Source organism: Aythya ferina, assembly GCF_964211825.1.
Source record: "Aythya ferina genome assembly, chromosome: 11".
NCBI classification, from domain to species: Eukaryota; Metazoa; Chordata; class Aves; order Anseriformes; family Anatidae; genus Aythya; species Aythya ferina.
Window position 1 is genome coordinate 9834784 of NC_140307.1, and position 16160 is coordinate 9850943.

General features: G+C 40.3%; 1 protein-coding gene across 9 annotated transcripts in view; it reads right to left on the reverse strand.

The window, feature by feature from the left end:
- The window catches only part of ADAMTSL3 (ADAMTS like 3), a 201766-nt gene that overhangs the window by 184142 nt on the left and 1464 nt on the right, over window positions 1-16160 (reverse strand). For 2 of the 9 annotated variants that reach the window (XR_014696786.1, XM_084532083.1), the window contains exons 1-2: window positions 15251-15305; window positions 4316-4410 (exon numbers count right to left, since the gene is read on the reverse strand). Coding sequence is in view for 8 of the 9 variants with exons in the window: in XM_084532083.1 (XP_084388209.1) it covers window positions 4316-4410; window positions 15251-15263 (108 nt within the window). In the remaining variant the exon portion in view is untranslated. Of the gene's footprint in view, window positions 1-4315; window positions 4411-5363; window positions 5598-5682; window positions 5826-6441; window positions 6575-15250; window positions 15306-16160 lie in introns of those variants that run through there. The other 7 variants (XM_084532087.1, XM_084532088.1, XM_084532084.1 and 4 more) reach the window with 7 other exon arrangements.

A 16160-nucleotide genomic window follows, 5' to 3' on the forward strand; every position in this document is an offset into this window, starting at 1 on the left:
AAAATGGCCCCCTCACTGATATCATCTGGACTTTTGGTCATCTCCCACAGTTGACTTAAACTTTTGATGAGATTACATTTTTAAAAATAAGTATTCATACATATTTTGTGACTCAAGTCACAAGACAGATTCATCACAAACCTTCTGCCAATTCAATTCTTTTGGATTGTAAATAGGGGGTAAGAGCAGTTCAGATCCTATGAGCACTGGTTGAGCAATCATTATTAGTCATAAATTCAAAATGAATTCAGGAACTTACGTAAGTATTCTGGTAATGCTGTCACTGCATTACAAGCTTGTCAATAACAATATTTTAAGTCAGAATACTTCTACTGAGTCTCTGAAGTGTTATTTGTCTGCAGCAGATGTATTCCAGCGTTCAAACAAAAGGATAAAACCACAAGCCTGTTGAGGCTGATGGCAAAACTCCAGATGGGTGCAGAATTGCAACCTGCTTACAAAAGTGAAACTGCTTTAGATTTAACTCTGGGTTTGCAAATCGCAACCTGATATTTTTGATTAAAGTTACTGAAGATTTTAAAATCCTTACTCTTATATGGCATGTAGATCAATATTTTCTGACATTGGTGTGCAATACATCCAGTGACTGTAAAACATATTCCAAAGGTTTTCCACAAAGATGGTCTCCAAGTCCACTATGTCATGTAATGGACATCAGACTTTTGGCCTTGCACAGATCAACCTTAATGACATTTACCGTGTTGGTAGTTTTCAGCAGATTGGCTATGGCAGAATCATTTGGAATAAGATAATGTTTTCAGTATGTATATCTTTTACATCCAAAATATCACAGATAGATAGAAAAAAAAAAACAAAAACAAAAAAAAAAAAAAAACATAATGCATGCGGGGATCGCAGAAACATAAATCATGGGAGCAAGTAACAGTTTATTCAATGAATATGTGACCTACAAAGCTTTCCCTTCCATAGAAATCCAAAGCTAATGCTTCTTAAATATCCAGACATAGTGTGTTTGCTATTATTCCCTCCTCAGACATTAGCCACCCCACAGTCTTTGGAGATAAAATGGGCTGACTTGTAGAGGATTTAACTAGGACTCTAGGAACCTAAGAAAATATCAGTGTATTCCTGATTTGAAAACAACATACCAGAGAATAAATCTAAAATGAACCCATGTGTAAACTCCAAATTTTGTCCATATGATTCTGCTAGCAATCATTTCTTGCTGACATTAATTCATTAGTAAGAATATCAGATATACATTCTTGCACATATTTCATAACATATAACAACATTAACTTAATGGTGTAATAAAATGTTACCACAAGATTGAGAAAGCATAGGTACCAGGCTGAACATCCTGCCTTTTCAATTACCAGTACATAGCCATATCTTCTCAAGAGATTTAAATAGCAAAGTTGGACTTAAATACTTTTATTTTATTAGCTTAACCATTGCCTAAAATCTCTATTATTGATTACTAAGCTGCTATCATGGGAGAAAAATAAGAAGCCTCTTACACCATACTGAGAAATAAACACACATCAGTAGTTAACTATATCCTTGACTGAGACTTGATGTTCACAAAAATCAGTAGAATACAATAGCCTCCTTGGATGGATTCATCATTTAAATCTTTAGAAATACTGAATTATTCCATCATGATATTGCTGCTATTTTATTTTATCTTATTTTAAGACAGACATAGAGACACCATTTGCTTGGGTCACTATTGGCTTTAGGCAAATGCAGTTCCACTCATTTCAGTTATACTGGCACGAGTCAGGAAAAGGAGGCCCTATGTCTGCGAAACAGCACAAGCAAGGCTAGCCCATAAGTGATCTCCTGAATCAACTTTATGCCCTTGCTCTTGCTCACAGAACAGTTTTAAAAAGCAGCTCGGCAATACCACGCAGTAAACAATTCTCTGGGTTATCCTATCATATCTTATTAATCTACTAGTATGGCAATTAAACCTCCCTTAAAAAATTGTCATGAACTTGAGACACCACATATCTGGAAGTTCAGAGTTAAGTTTGGAACCTAGCTAAACACCGTGCCATGCTCGTTACTGGTGTAGAATCCTATAACCAGTTAACTTTCATTTCTTCTCAGTAACAGCTACCTCTTTTTCACAACTTCTCATGTTAAAGTTTTCTTTGCGTTACATTCATACCACATTTCCACCACATTCTTTTTAAACGGTTATTATTTTATTCTGTACCTGCCTCAAGCAGGATGAAATTAATCAATTGCACATAAGTGACATGACATAGACTTGTGACCTTGCCCAGCATCCAATTGTTTCTAATTGATTAGCTCCAGACATAAGCACTTCAATAGCCAAAAACAACACAAGTGGAAGCTATGGTACAATATTAGGGTAGAATAACTGTGTGTGGTCCATATAGTATGGCCCCAAGCAACCAATTAAAGAATTAATGGTTATTGGATACCAAAAATGTTATGTTAAATAATATAAGATATCTTTAATGTGACTAAAATTGTGATAGAACACCTAAAATTTAGGAGCAGAAGGGCCTCCTGCAAGATTGGGGTTAAGTGCTAATGGCTCAAATATGCCAAATAGATTGGAATATTTAACAGGACAATCAAGACCAAAAGAATTTGACCTGGATTGAAATGTTCATAAAGCTATTCACAATAGCCTATTGATTACTACAATGTGTTTGGATATTTTTTATTATGAAGAGACAAGTGAAGCTATGCCAAACCATTTGTGGAGAAGAGGAAACTATGGCACCACTGATTCCTGTTCTGCAATAAGAAAACTATGGAAAAAAAAATAGAAAAGAAAAACATTATAAAAGAAAAAAAAAAAAAAGTGGTCTCTTCATAACCAAAAGGCCCAAACACAAAGCTGACCTTTCCCTTTCCTGTACTTCTATTCTCATCTTTCACAGAACTATTAAGTGAATTTCACATACTACTTTGAGTGCTTTATAGGGCCTGTTATTGCAACATCACTCAACTGCTTGCACACAAAGATACAAACAGATCAGGCACAGAAAATCAGTAACATTTTGATTCCTACATGAGAAGCAAGCAAAAAGCTGAAGATTCCACTGCTGTCCTGTCTGCTTGAACATGCACTGTTCATGCTGCTTTTCCACACACTTAATAAAGAATCTAATGCTTTTATGGTGAATCCTTTACTCAGGTAACTGCTGTACTTTCAAGATTAGTAGCAACCATAATACAGATGTAAGAGGCGTTCATTGATAAGCAACTGCCAAACATTTCACAGCACACACTGCACTAGTGCTATTAGCAAGTAGCACTGCTTATTCCCACTACTGTAAGCCCCAAAGTCCAGCATAAATGAATTATAGCTTACTGAGCTGTCCAGTCCTGTCTCCTAATTTCTTCATATTCCTTTTGAATTCTCTTTTGCCTGCTTTATTACCATTTGATTCAAAATTCTTCAGGATGTATGTTTAAATAATGCCCAGCCCAACAGGCTCCAGTTTGAAACCACCATTTCTCAATATCACAATAATGAAAACAGTACATAGTTACAATACTGTCACTGATTTTTTTGCAAAACAAATACTTTATTTTGTAAAAATTACTACACTGCTTCAAAAGCTGATGCCATTTATTTCAAAAATATTCTCCAGTTTAATTGTTCTTTTCTAAGTATTTTTTTTGATTTGGGCCTATAGAGGACTGAAGAATCCTTGATGATACATTCTGTACTGTGGGAACTACCACTGTAGAGGATGACAGACTATAACAACATCTCTGCTGCATTCCAGCACACCATATTTCTTGAAATACTCACTTCTTGGAACCGACTAGGCTCATGTGTCAGGCAATAGATCAGTTGGCAGCTATGGCTTTCCTCCATGGTTCTGTATTCATTGAACGCTTGAAGGAAAGACCTTTTTGGACCTCCGTCTTCCCAAGATACTCACCGACTTCCAAGCGCTTTACATGTTTCTACACAGGTATTTATATAACCCTTGTCACTTACAGTATCTTAACATTTATCAGGTGCTAAATCTCCTGTGGGCAAAGGGCAGCTGTATTGCCTTGAAAGACCCCAGGCATTACACATCTGGCAAGATCTCCCTTTGGTCCCTGTACAGTTGAGTCAGGTACAATATTACCGAGAGAGAAAATATCCATTTCCCATCTGGATGCCTTTGAAATTAAATTCAGTGATAAACCTAAATCCCACTCTCATTGGAAACCTTTCATTTACAATGCAGGTACCTCAGCAGTTTTGCTTAGAAGACAGCAACTGAAAGTTTGTGGCAAGATCATCGGAAACACCAAGCACAGCAGTAGCAACAAGTTCATTGCCTACCTGTAGATGAGCGTAGATAGCAATGGCAAGCCAAATGACCTCCCAGAAGAGCCCTGTGGCTTTAGGGCTGGCCATCCTCGTGCCTTGGGACTCTGCTGAGAGAGATTGTTTCAAGTTACAAATAAAATCAATTGGGCTGTGCCGGAATTTCAATGACTAAAGCAAACTGGGCGAAGGGATGGAACCAGCCTTTGGAAGAAGCTCAGTGCAAACACTGGAGCTCCGTGCTGGCCAGCGGAGCTGGCTAGGAAAGCATGCCATGAGCACAGCCTGCAGGGTGATGCAGTTCCAATTAGGCAACAGACGCGGGGGGAGAATGAAGGAAGGTTTGGGAAAGCAAGCAGTAGGGGGCGAGTTTGATCGTCTCCTGCACATAGGTCAGTTTATCAAATCAGCAACCCCTCCCACCGTGATCTCTCACTTTCACCCATCCAAAAGGGAGAGCCCAGCCCTGGGACCCCATCAACCATTCACACTGCCTTTGGAAGTTCTGATCATAACAGCACGGAGATTAAGTGATCAGGGCAGAGGGAAAAAGTCCTTCAATTTAGTGATCCTCATCAGTTACAGGGCCAACACTAAATGGCTGGTCACTTTTACTTAAAAACAGTTTAAAACTGCCAGCAGGATAAACCGTTTAATAACACTGCTAATTCTGTTAACTCCTGGTATCAATACATCTTGTTGCCTCAGATATTCGTTACCATAGTGACCTTATAAAGTAGTACAAGTTCCGCACACCCCTAACACACACAGGCACACGCACACACCAGCAGCCTGCCCGCCCTCCCCTCCTCCTACCCTCCACCCCAATATTTTGGGAGGACGCACAGCGTGGGGAAATCTTGCCTTCAAAACCAAAAAGAAAACCTTACTTCTAAAAGATCAAGAGTCCTAAATGAAAACCAGCTCTCGCACCTGTCAACTAAACGTAATTAAGACTCCTTACAGAAGTGTTTAATCCCTTAAAAAAATCTTACAAAAAATAATAAATAAATAAAATAAATAAAAATAAATGAGGAAAGAAACACACCCTCTCCCCACCCACCCTCAGCCCTTAGTGCTCCTGGATGCTCCGGTCATTCACAAGTCCCAGGCTGCTGTGCCAGCTAAGAAGGAAGGCTGATCCCCTCGCCAGGCGCTGCCGGGATCCAGCAGCTTCTGCTATCGGCAGGTGCCGTGCCTGGGCTCACCCAGCGGGCGAGCGGTTCCGCTTTCCCCGGGGCTCGGCACGGAGCCCCTCCAGGCCGGTCTGCGCCCTGCAGGGCGCTGCTGCCCGCCCGGGCTGGGGGCAGCTGCCCGGAGAGCCCCGGGAGGCTGCGGCTGCTGCCATGGCCCAGCCCGGCCCCCCCGCGGCTCTCACCCACCTGGTGCGGAGCCCGGCTCGGCTCAGCGGGGCCGGAGGGGAGGCAGGGAGCAGCTCGGGCTCCGCCGGCGCCTCCTTCCCTCCCGCAGGGCACGGAGAGCCTGGCCCGTCACGGCACCGGCGATCCAGCATCCTGCATCACGGAGAGCCCCTCCCTCGCGGCAGGCTCCAGCCCACCGCCGCCCGTTAGCCAAGGTCCTACAGGCTGCTGGCAGCCGGCCTGGACCCCCCTCCCTCCCTTTCCCTCTCCCCGGTCCCCCCCCTTCCCAGCCCGGCCCCGGTCGGAGGCTCCCGGGCGCCTCCACCTGCGGTGCGGGGCCATGGCCCTGCCCGGCGCCCCCAGCGCCGCCGCGGCTCCGCTCCCCCCCGCTGCCCCCGGGCAGAGCGAGCGGGCGCCCGGCCAGAGGGGCCCGGCTCCCCGCCGGCTGCCGAGGGCTGGCGGGGCTCCGGAGCCGGCAGCCGAGAGCCCGGGGCCGAGCCGTTCGTCTTCCCCCCGAGGGGCGAAAGCTACCGTGAAGGCAGCCCCCCAAGCCTGCCGCAGAGCGGCTTCCAAAACCGCAAGAATCCCGTGTCTCATCTCCAAGCTGCTCTCGCAGTCCAGCTGCAAATCTGCTCGCACACCGAGGAGGTCTTTAATCACGCTGCCCTCTGCGATATTTTTAGGTTTCCTACTGTAAATCTGACAAGCACGCCTCGTCCGACAGCTCTGCTCGCGGTCTCCCTCTCAGCTGCTGGGCAGTACCTCCGTAAAATCCTCTACCTTTCGCTACGGCTCCCACTGATGTCCCAAGCTTTCGTCGAGCCTGCTAGGAGCAACGCACAGAAAAAGGGCTATTATCCCTGCCACCGAAGTTAAAAATACGCTCCAGTGAACTAAACATAACCGATGAAGAGTTTGTTCAAATATGTTGCACTGGAAACTTTTCCAATGTGTTTAGGTTTCTCACTAGCGAGGGAAGGCGCCTCCTCCATCGTTAGGAACAGAGTGCCCTCTGCTGAAACTAGGCTGGGAGGAAAGCAGCCAAAGGGGAGATGCCAAAAGCAACCAGAGGGATCCATTTCAGCTGCTAGTTACTTAATCAACCGCACGGTCCTTGAATTATGACTTCAATTATACCCATGCCATTTGTTATCTTAAAAAAAAAAAAAAAAAAGTGAGAGAGAAAGATATCCTAGTGCAGACAGCACATGTATCCGACCTGATCACAAACGATTTAGGCAGAATTTAGCCATTAGATCTACTGATGCAGAAAGCCAAGTTTCTCATCTCAAAACTACGGCCAGTAGTACTGCAAGAACAAAGATAGAAAGAAACTTGTTCACAACTACAGAATGAAACTGCTACAGAATGAGACCTGCCATCTAGTTAGGCAGGCACAGTTTGCACAAGCCTTATTCAGAATCGCACTGCATTTAGGATTACTTAGCCCTCAACACTGAGGGAGTCCCTTGGATCCCTGATACAAAAGCTACAGAGTGGGCCATTAATTTGCTGACCAGGTGGGTATTTACACAAACAAACAAACAAACAAACCACTATATTTCTAGCACTTGTGTCAGCCACAGATTACATTGAAAAGTTCAGTCCCGAAATTCTAATAGCATTTTCCAGATTTGAAGGCTGACTGGCATTTCTTTGTTTTTCTTTCAGTGCCACTCATCTTTGTGTTCTTTACTTTCTCAAGCTTACTAGGAGGAAAAAAAAAACAAACAAAAAAAACAAACAAACAAACACACAAACCAAGAGCTTAATCCGAGACCTTCTCAGAAGGTTGCTCCTGCTCATCCTTCACATCAGTTCTATGTGTATCCCTCAACACAAAAGATACTCAAGCATCACATATGTGGGTCTTAGAAACACTTGTTCATCCTCTGCAGTGAATTACAGAAGAGAAAAGTGGTGCAGTAGGAAGCAGACTATGTTAGACAACTCTTAGGACAGATTCACTGACTTAAGCAAGCCTGCTGATGTATCCTACACACTAATTCCTTGCATGACCTTGAGTTTAGGTTATAGGCTCCATGTCTGAATTCACAGGGCATGTATGAAAACAGAGGTAAACACCTGCAGGCATTATCCCCCAGGATATTTTCAAAAAGCATTGTAATAAATAATTCAGGCACCTTGTGTTACCCTACCTAGTAAAACAGTAATCGGCAATACGTCTCACCCAAACTACAGCAGTGACAGCAGAGTTAATCCCATTTTCCCTCATCATTCATAGTTTTATTTTGCTTTTATTACACAGAAATCTTCCCTTTTGTGAGGAATATGAGCACCCAAGAACTAACATCTTTTTATCATATTGCCTACTACTGTCAAATTACAGTTTTGACAGCTTTTAACCAGGCATTTTCATCTACAGCTGATTTGTCTCCTCCTTTATGCAGTTTCTTTAATTTCTTCACCTCGGCCTCATCCCACACCCCTGTCACTTTACTGTTCTCTCTAAGCTTCCAGTGAGCATGAAAGCTTTGAGATTTTGACTCCTCAAGATCACCATTATCCCTTCTGCTGAGCCAAGCAAATGTCGAATGAAAGTCAGGGGTCCAGGCAAGATGTGTTTGACAAAACCACTTCAAAGTTCACAGCACTTGCAGTTCCACAGCAGACTCCTGCAATATACGTCCTAAACTTAAAGGCCACAAACTTACAGGGTCCAGAAGCCTATCTTCCATCCCTGGAAAAGTTTGTCAGGAATCTTACAAAAACTAATTGACCATTCAAGCATAAAAGAAATCACCATTTCTAAGGAGACATTTAAGTTCCCTTCTGATCACTCTGTCTATAACCTGTACGAATTATAAACTCTTCAAGAAAATTATTCTTTTTTTTACTATTATTATTATTTTACACTGTTTGCACAACCCCTTGTCCAGTGTCAAAATCCTTTAGATATTGCCTTATTAGCAATTTTACCACACATTCTTCTGATTCCCATTCACGCCACGTTTGGCAAAGTTGGTATAAGATTTTTGAACAGGAAACTATAGTGGTGCTCTTTGCAGTTCATGTAATTCCTACATTTGTCTCCTGTTATTAGTAGTGCTTTATGATTACATATATGCTTTTCTATTGCTGTTCTCCAAAATATGCATCATTTAAATAACATTAAATGACAGCTCTAAAGCCCTTATTGTTCATAAAATTGTGAAATATGGACATTTGCACTTACTGAACACAATCATGACCTCATCTATCTGTACAGCTAGCCGAGTCTCATGAAGTTGGTTGGCAACATGACTGCCTTATTCTTTGTTTTATACTGACTTATGGCCATACATACTCACTACTGAACACAGCTATGAAACATTTTTTGTTATTCATTGATTTATATTCTACAAAGACAACAGAAAATTTCACCTCTCCCTCAACTGCAAGAGAAAACAGAGAAAGGAGAACCTGCAGGATACAGCCATTGGCAAAATTGAAGAAAATTAAATCTCTGGTCTGGTAAACACAAAACTGTTCAATCAGGTGATAACCATCAGATTTCACTTCCTCAGAGAATATTAACAGAAAACCTTCGCATCCAGAAAAATGTTTCTCTATTTATCTTTGCCCTGAAACGTAGGTGTACACCTTCAGCAGACTTCACTTAAATATAAATATTCTTTCAAAGCAAGTTCAGCTAAGCCAATCTGATGATCATGAAGGTCATTTTAACATCATAACAAAAGTCTATACTACTCAGGGAGAAATATGTTTGGCTAAACTACAAATTTAAAATGCATTGAAACAGTGCAGAACATTTGGCTCATAAATCAGGATTAAATCTAATGAATACCAAAGCTGGAAGTATCCTGCTGAGGCCCCATGCAGAAAGTGAATTTGGGTTTGAGGCCTCAAAGTTATCAGTAATAGAGCTGCACCTGATTGACTAATAAAAGGAAAATGTTAAATTTCCTGTAACTAGAGTCATGAGAACCCTGATACAGTATAATCAGTTCTTTGACCCTGCATTGTATTTGTAGAGGGTGCTTGTTTACCCTGAAATAACAAGCTCTCTGGGGTATAGAGCAATCATGCACTGTCACACTTTACAAATATGTTATACCCTATAAAGAGTCAAGCCCATATTACAATAAAGGTACAAAGTTCAGCTACAGTACTGTCTTTGATTCCTTGGTGTTACAGAACCCCTGCGTTCCATGTTGATCCTTGCCCCAGGCTTTGGGAACAGCTCCATCAGTACAGTAAGTAGAAAAAATTCTTGTGGCTTAAAGAAAGAAAAACTACTTATGTATAGACCTAAACATTATAGAAAGCTACTGTTTTCCTCTCAGCTTGTGTTTAAATGAATCTAACATTAACCAATACAATATATACAAATGGTCACTACTTCAAGTATTTGAATAAATATTTGTCCTTTCTTGTGTTTCAGATTCCTTTTTATCTTTGAGCAAAATAACTTGTGGCTCATCTGCATATTTATGATCCTGTTACAGTAGCAGCAGATGCATTAAATTTCATGACTCTCCAGAACAAACACATCTTGATTCACATTGCACATACTTATACTTCTGTTTTGAGTTCAGTGTTCATAGCCCTAACAAAAATGTTAGGGCAGACATTTTGAGATCAATTATAATACTTACACAATCATTATACAATTTAGTAGCATATATTCTCACAGGAATTTAGGTGATTATTGTGGGCATAACCAAAAGATATAAACTTGTAGTGATCTGAATACAGATAAGACAAAATGTAAAATTCATTGCAGAAAATAAAATATATTTGGTTTACTTACACATCACTATGTTTATTAACAGACTTTTTTCCTAGTTTGAAAAAAAAGTTACTCCTCGGAGAACTGTGTATATGCCAAATCTGAATTCCTGAACTTATCTGCCCTTTCTTTCTCAGTGACATCAATCTATCTTCCTCAAGGTCTTTGATGGCCCTTATTTCTGTGATTGTTAAGAATAAAACATTGAGTGCTCTGTGAAACAGGCAACAGTTACTGCCTAAACTGAGGAGATCAGTTACATCGCAAATCATGAACATCAGACAAAGGTAAGCAGGACAATTGCTTTTCCTTAGTGAACTGTTAGAGTTGAGGGTGATGAGCAAAGTAGGTGACCTGCATCTCAAGATGACTTCTGCCTGTTGCTGAGTGTCTAGAGACAGGCCAATATGGAAATGGAAGAAGAACATAAGCATAGAGCAGTGAGATGGCATGAGAAAGGACAAGGTTGGAAAATATACATGATACATCACTGGGAGGAATTCTAAGATGGTGTAGTTATGAATGCAGAAAATGAACAATTAGTATAGAGAAATGCAGCAAAACCAAAGGAAGGAAAAAGTAACAGTAAAATTTGAAAGAAACTAAGAAAATGATAGAAACAAAGCCACCAGAAAAAAGCTTCAGAAGATAAGTGACACTTGTTTTTATTATTACCAAACACTAGATGCACAGACTGACACTTTCTCATGTGCAGTCATGTGCACATAAGATTACAAATGCAGAAACACTATAACAAAACACATGAAATGGTTGCACACTCCTGTTGGCTCGTGTGGGTGAGATCAAAACAGCAAATAAAACATGATGCTCAAAAAAGAAAGAGAGATGGTGTATTAACTGAGGATAGAACCCCCAAGTTAAGCTATACTTTAAAGTTGAAAGTAACATGAAGACAGAAAGCAAGTATGAAATTTATTTCTGATTCTTCTGTTCTCTTCTACTTGTCAACTTTTGCTATTTTGACAATTGCTGTGGTTTCTTAGGTTGCGCACCTAACTTTCAATAAGAAATTATATTGTGAATCACTACCAAAGTGAAATTATCCCTTTTCCTCACCACAGACTGGCTGCAGACCAAGTGCTCCATATTGAGGCATTGGGTCAAGTACAATAAGAGTGGGGTAAGCTATTTGTTCTTAATAAAATGAATTCAACTCAACTCAGTAATGTAGCCTGGAAATAAACGAAGACTTTTTTGTTATTATATTGTACTAAAAGAGATGGAAGTGATTTCATTTTCACAAGGGACTCAGATTTGACTTAGCTCTGGTGGATCAGAGGAGGTTCCTGGCTCCTGTGGGAGCCAGCAGATGTACTAGTTGTTCTTATTAACATTCAGTGATGACATAATTGAATACAGTCTATTTGACAATAAATGGGGATAAAGAAAGGTTAGCAAAAATTGATGGGTGGAGAAAAAAAAAAAAAAAAAAAAAAAGTGGTAAAGCTCTACATTCACAGTTTGGAGCTATATAGCTGTTAGGAGAAAAAAAAAAAAAAGAAAAAGAAAAAAAAAAAAAAAAGCTTCTTTCTCTCATTCCTACATTGTATGAATGAGCCTGAGTTTTTCTTAGCAGGCTCTTATAATCTATACTATGAGAGCATCTCACTCAAATGTTTTCTCAGTCTGATACTGATACTAGTAGTCTATAGACCAGAATTACATTATTGCAGACCCATGCAGTAGCTAAGAATTTTTCCTCATTCTGCATAGACATCCCTTACAGAAATTAAAGGGCTTTCTGCATTAAACTGGACTAGAGCTTATACCTTCAGACACTGAACCAGATTCTGGTCTTGACTATTCCAATATAAGATGTAAATAGTTGCAGCTTCTCTGCGTTTGGATATGAATGAACTTGGTCACTGACAACTGGAAACAGCCTAACAAGCTTATCAGGTATCACCTGGAAAACATTGCAATCACGTCTATTTTCCATAAGCCATGTTTTACCAAAAATATATATATTGTTTACTTCTGCATATGCTAATGCCAAAAATAATTTCATGAACAGTTTGAATGATGTTTCTAGTTCTTTACTGACTGCCAGCTGTTGGAAGGCTGTTGTTCCAACACAGGCAAAAGCCAGTATAAGCTGACAGACTTGTCCTGCTTAATTTAACTAGGCAAGTAGGTGCATATGCTGAAGTACTGCACAGGAGGCCATCTCGTGTCGATGCATGTTCTGACCATCTGCATGTATTATTGCCAATGATACAGAAACATTAATTACCCTTTCACCTTTCTGGTCAGTGATCAGTAATTTTCTCATGGAGACTTCACATCTCCTATACAACTGTTGGCAATAGCCTCCAAGCATTATCAGGCTAACAGGACTCGATTTGACTTCTTCAGCTGCAGGCCTGCGTGAGTCACCAACATCTGTCTGTAAACAAACTGCCTGGCAAAGTTCTTATTCATATGTTTTAATGCATCAGAGTAATACCATTTGAGTTAACACTGCTATAACATACACAGACTGCTTGAATTGCTACAAAGGCTGAAGGCTGTCCAGTGACACCTTGCTTTGTTTCCAAAAGATGCTTAGGAAGAGACACTCATGATTTAAAGAGAATGATGATTGCCAGAAAAAGAAAAGCACTGAAAGACTAGAAAGTTTCTGTTGTCCATGCCGGCTCCTGTACCTATACCTACATTTTGACATCATGATATTTTTACACTAGTCAGACCTGTCTGCTTACTAAGAGTATTTAACACTTGAAAAGCACACATGAACTCAGTTTGTAGGAAGTCACAGAGAACACCTAGACAGAAGTGCTATTTCTGTTAACTGATGTGGCCTTACTAAAGTCTGTAGCAGTTTGTTGCACCAACAACTTGCCATTCCAAGAGGAGGAAAAAAACACTGCTTTGGAACAGAGAGAGCCATGTCAGATAGCAAGGTCAGCAGCCCAGGAACTGTACCCTCCCCTAGGACCCTGTCCTGTATTTTGCTCCTAAGCAAAGTGGGTAGGAAGGCTGGAGATAACATCCATGACAATCTCAAACAGATTTAAAAAAAAAAAAAAAAAAAAAAAAACTGAAATACAGCTTCAAACCAGAAAACCAGTCCCCAAAATGACAATAGCTACAGCCAGGCATAACCATGACAAAGCTGAAAGAAGGACCAGCTTCCAGGCCTGATCTTAAATAGAGCTCCTGCACCCACGGCAGAGGTGTGGATGGCCCCAGCTGAGGCTGGCGAGGGTTGTTAATACGTATGAGTGTACTCAGAGCCCTGACAACATTTTGGAGCCCATACTGACAGACTGTTGACACATGGATAGAACTGGTTAGCAGACATGTAAGAGAAAGGATAGCAAAAAGTTTACTTGATGTTTTCCTGGTTTCCACTTTACTACTGTATTATTGATTTTTTTTCCCCGCTTAGTTTTAACGGTTCAAGATCAAAACCTGATTAGGATACTCAAAATACTCCCACTCTTTTTTTTTTTTTAATCTTATTTTTCTTAATTCCGACATTATGGAAGCTACCAAGACTGTCACATTTTTCTATATCTACGTATTCTTAAAAATAGATTATTTGTAGAACACTTTTACTGTGCTTTAATCTGAGATATAAAACTTTTTCTACAATTTTTCCAGATACCTTCGATATCTCTTCATAATCCTAACATATTCCTGACATCTTTATATTAGAAACAGTAAGAAAATATGGTACAGGCTTATCTCTGCAGAAATTCCCCAGCTACATTTGTGGTCTAAGCAGTACAGACTAAAGTCTTAATCAAAGAAAATTTCAGAAAAAAAAAAAATGTTGGAAAGAAAAGCACCAGTAACTGACTTCTATTTCACACTGCTTAAGATGCCTTCATCTGTTCTTGCATAGGGAGGGTAGGTGAAGAGCAAGATAGATAAAAGTAGCTCAGACTATATTTGAACCGTTTCTTTCAGCTGTTTTTGTTTGCACTATTACAAAGCCCTGGCGGGCAAGGAAAATATTCTTAGAATAGCAGATTTCTTTCTTTGTTCTGCTTCTGTTCCAAAACCATACAATTGTATTTGAACAGCTGGCCAGTCATGCAACCATCAAACGTGACAATGACATACAACCTCAGTGTTCCTTGTAGAGGACTGAAGTTTCAAAGCCTAAGCATACCCTCGGACATACTCATCTTCATCCTGGAGGTACATACTCAGATTTAAATCATACTTTTTTTTTTTTTTTTAATTGAGCTTTCTACTGACAATGAAAAACAAACAAGTGCTCATTACAACAAAATAGGAAAAACTGGAACTGCTTTGCAGAAAAGAATTTCCTGATGCTATTGCTAGGACAAGAACCAGAGGAGCTCAGCCTGGCCATATGCCATTACTCTGCTAGATATACTTGTAGCACTGAAATGGTCTTTTGCTTTTTGTGCAAATGTGTAATGAAGTTCAGAACCAAATCTTGATGAAAATCCATATCTTCTTCTATTCCCTCATCTACTTTGTGTAACTTTGTATCCAGGGATGTACGTAACCTATATCCCTAGCTACAATTTTGGGGCCAACTATGTTGCTCTCCCATGTCATGTGCCTCAGGACCTAAAAAGTGAAGTTAGAATTTATCTCTACAATTTTCATAAAATCCATCTTTTCTTTTAGAGAACTCTAAGACGACGTCAAGGCATCAAAGCTCTATTTTGGAGAGTGCAACTGATACTATTTAGACTGTAAGAGTAGGAGTTCATCTGCCTGTATACAATAAAACTGTAAAGGTCAAAGAGATGCTGAGGGCATAAGAGGAACATTCAAGTTGAGAATCATGAGATCATGGATCAGCCATTGCAGACTGAAAGTACAGCTTACTTCCTGACAGCATCAGTTGTAGGAGAACAGCTCACACTCAGACTGGCACAGTGACTATTGCTTCACTAGAAACCACTCTGGAAGTAAGCAGCAACAGAATATGAGATGCTTCCACTGTGATCATGCAGCATCTAATGACTTTTGGCACCTGTGGGACTTGGCAGCAACTTAGAAGTGTCACTTTGCATAGCTAGGTAGCCACCTAAACATAACACAGAATATAGGCCTAGGACATAGATGGGGAAAAGAAAAATAAATAAATAAATAAATAAATAAATAAAATTTAAACATAATCAAAATGCTTCCTGACTGCTTAGATGGTGTATGTTTGGGCAAAGGCTGTTCCTCTGGGCAGGAAATATGAAATAACACCAATCTAAGCTAAACTCTTAAGGAAAGTTTCTTGCAACTACTGCGACAAGCACTATAATTTACAGTTACATGAATGTTTGGAGATTCTAATGCTTATACTCATGAAGATTTGTACAGCACTTTTTCTCTGAAATGTAAGTGAAAATGAAAATGATAAAATTATTAGCTATTGAAGAAAAATGGTAACTATCACATGACAGGTGCTGAAAAATCTTTCTTATTGTACAATGACATTTTTTAAAATGTAATTAGCATATATTTTTGCAGGCTGCTTCTCATGTTTGCCTTGATGATATTCCTCTTCCTCCTTTTCACACGCTATTTCAGCTTTCATATGAAACCCTGTAGCACTGGGATGCCTGACAGCCACTGCAGCTGAAACTAAAAGCTAGAATCGCCCACAAGCAAACAAGCGGAGGGTACTAGCTTGTTTCCATCAGCTGAGCAAACTGCAAAAACCAGACAGAACAGGCAGAGCGCAGAGAGGGCAGCGGGCCGGCGCGCGAGCTTCACTGCAGCTGCGATGCATCTGCCTCAA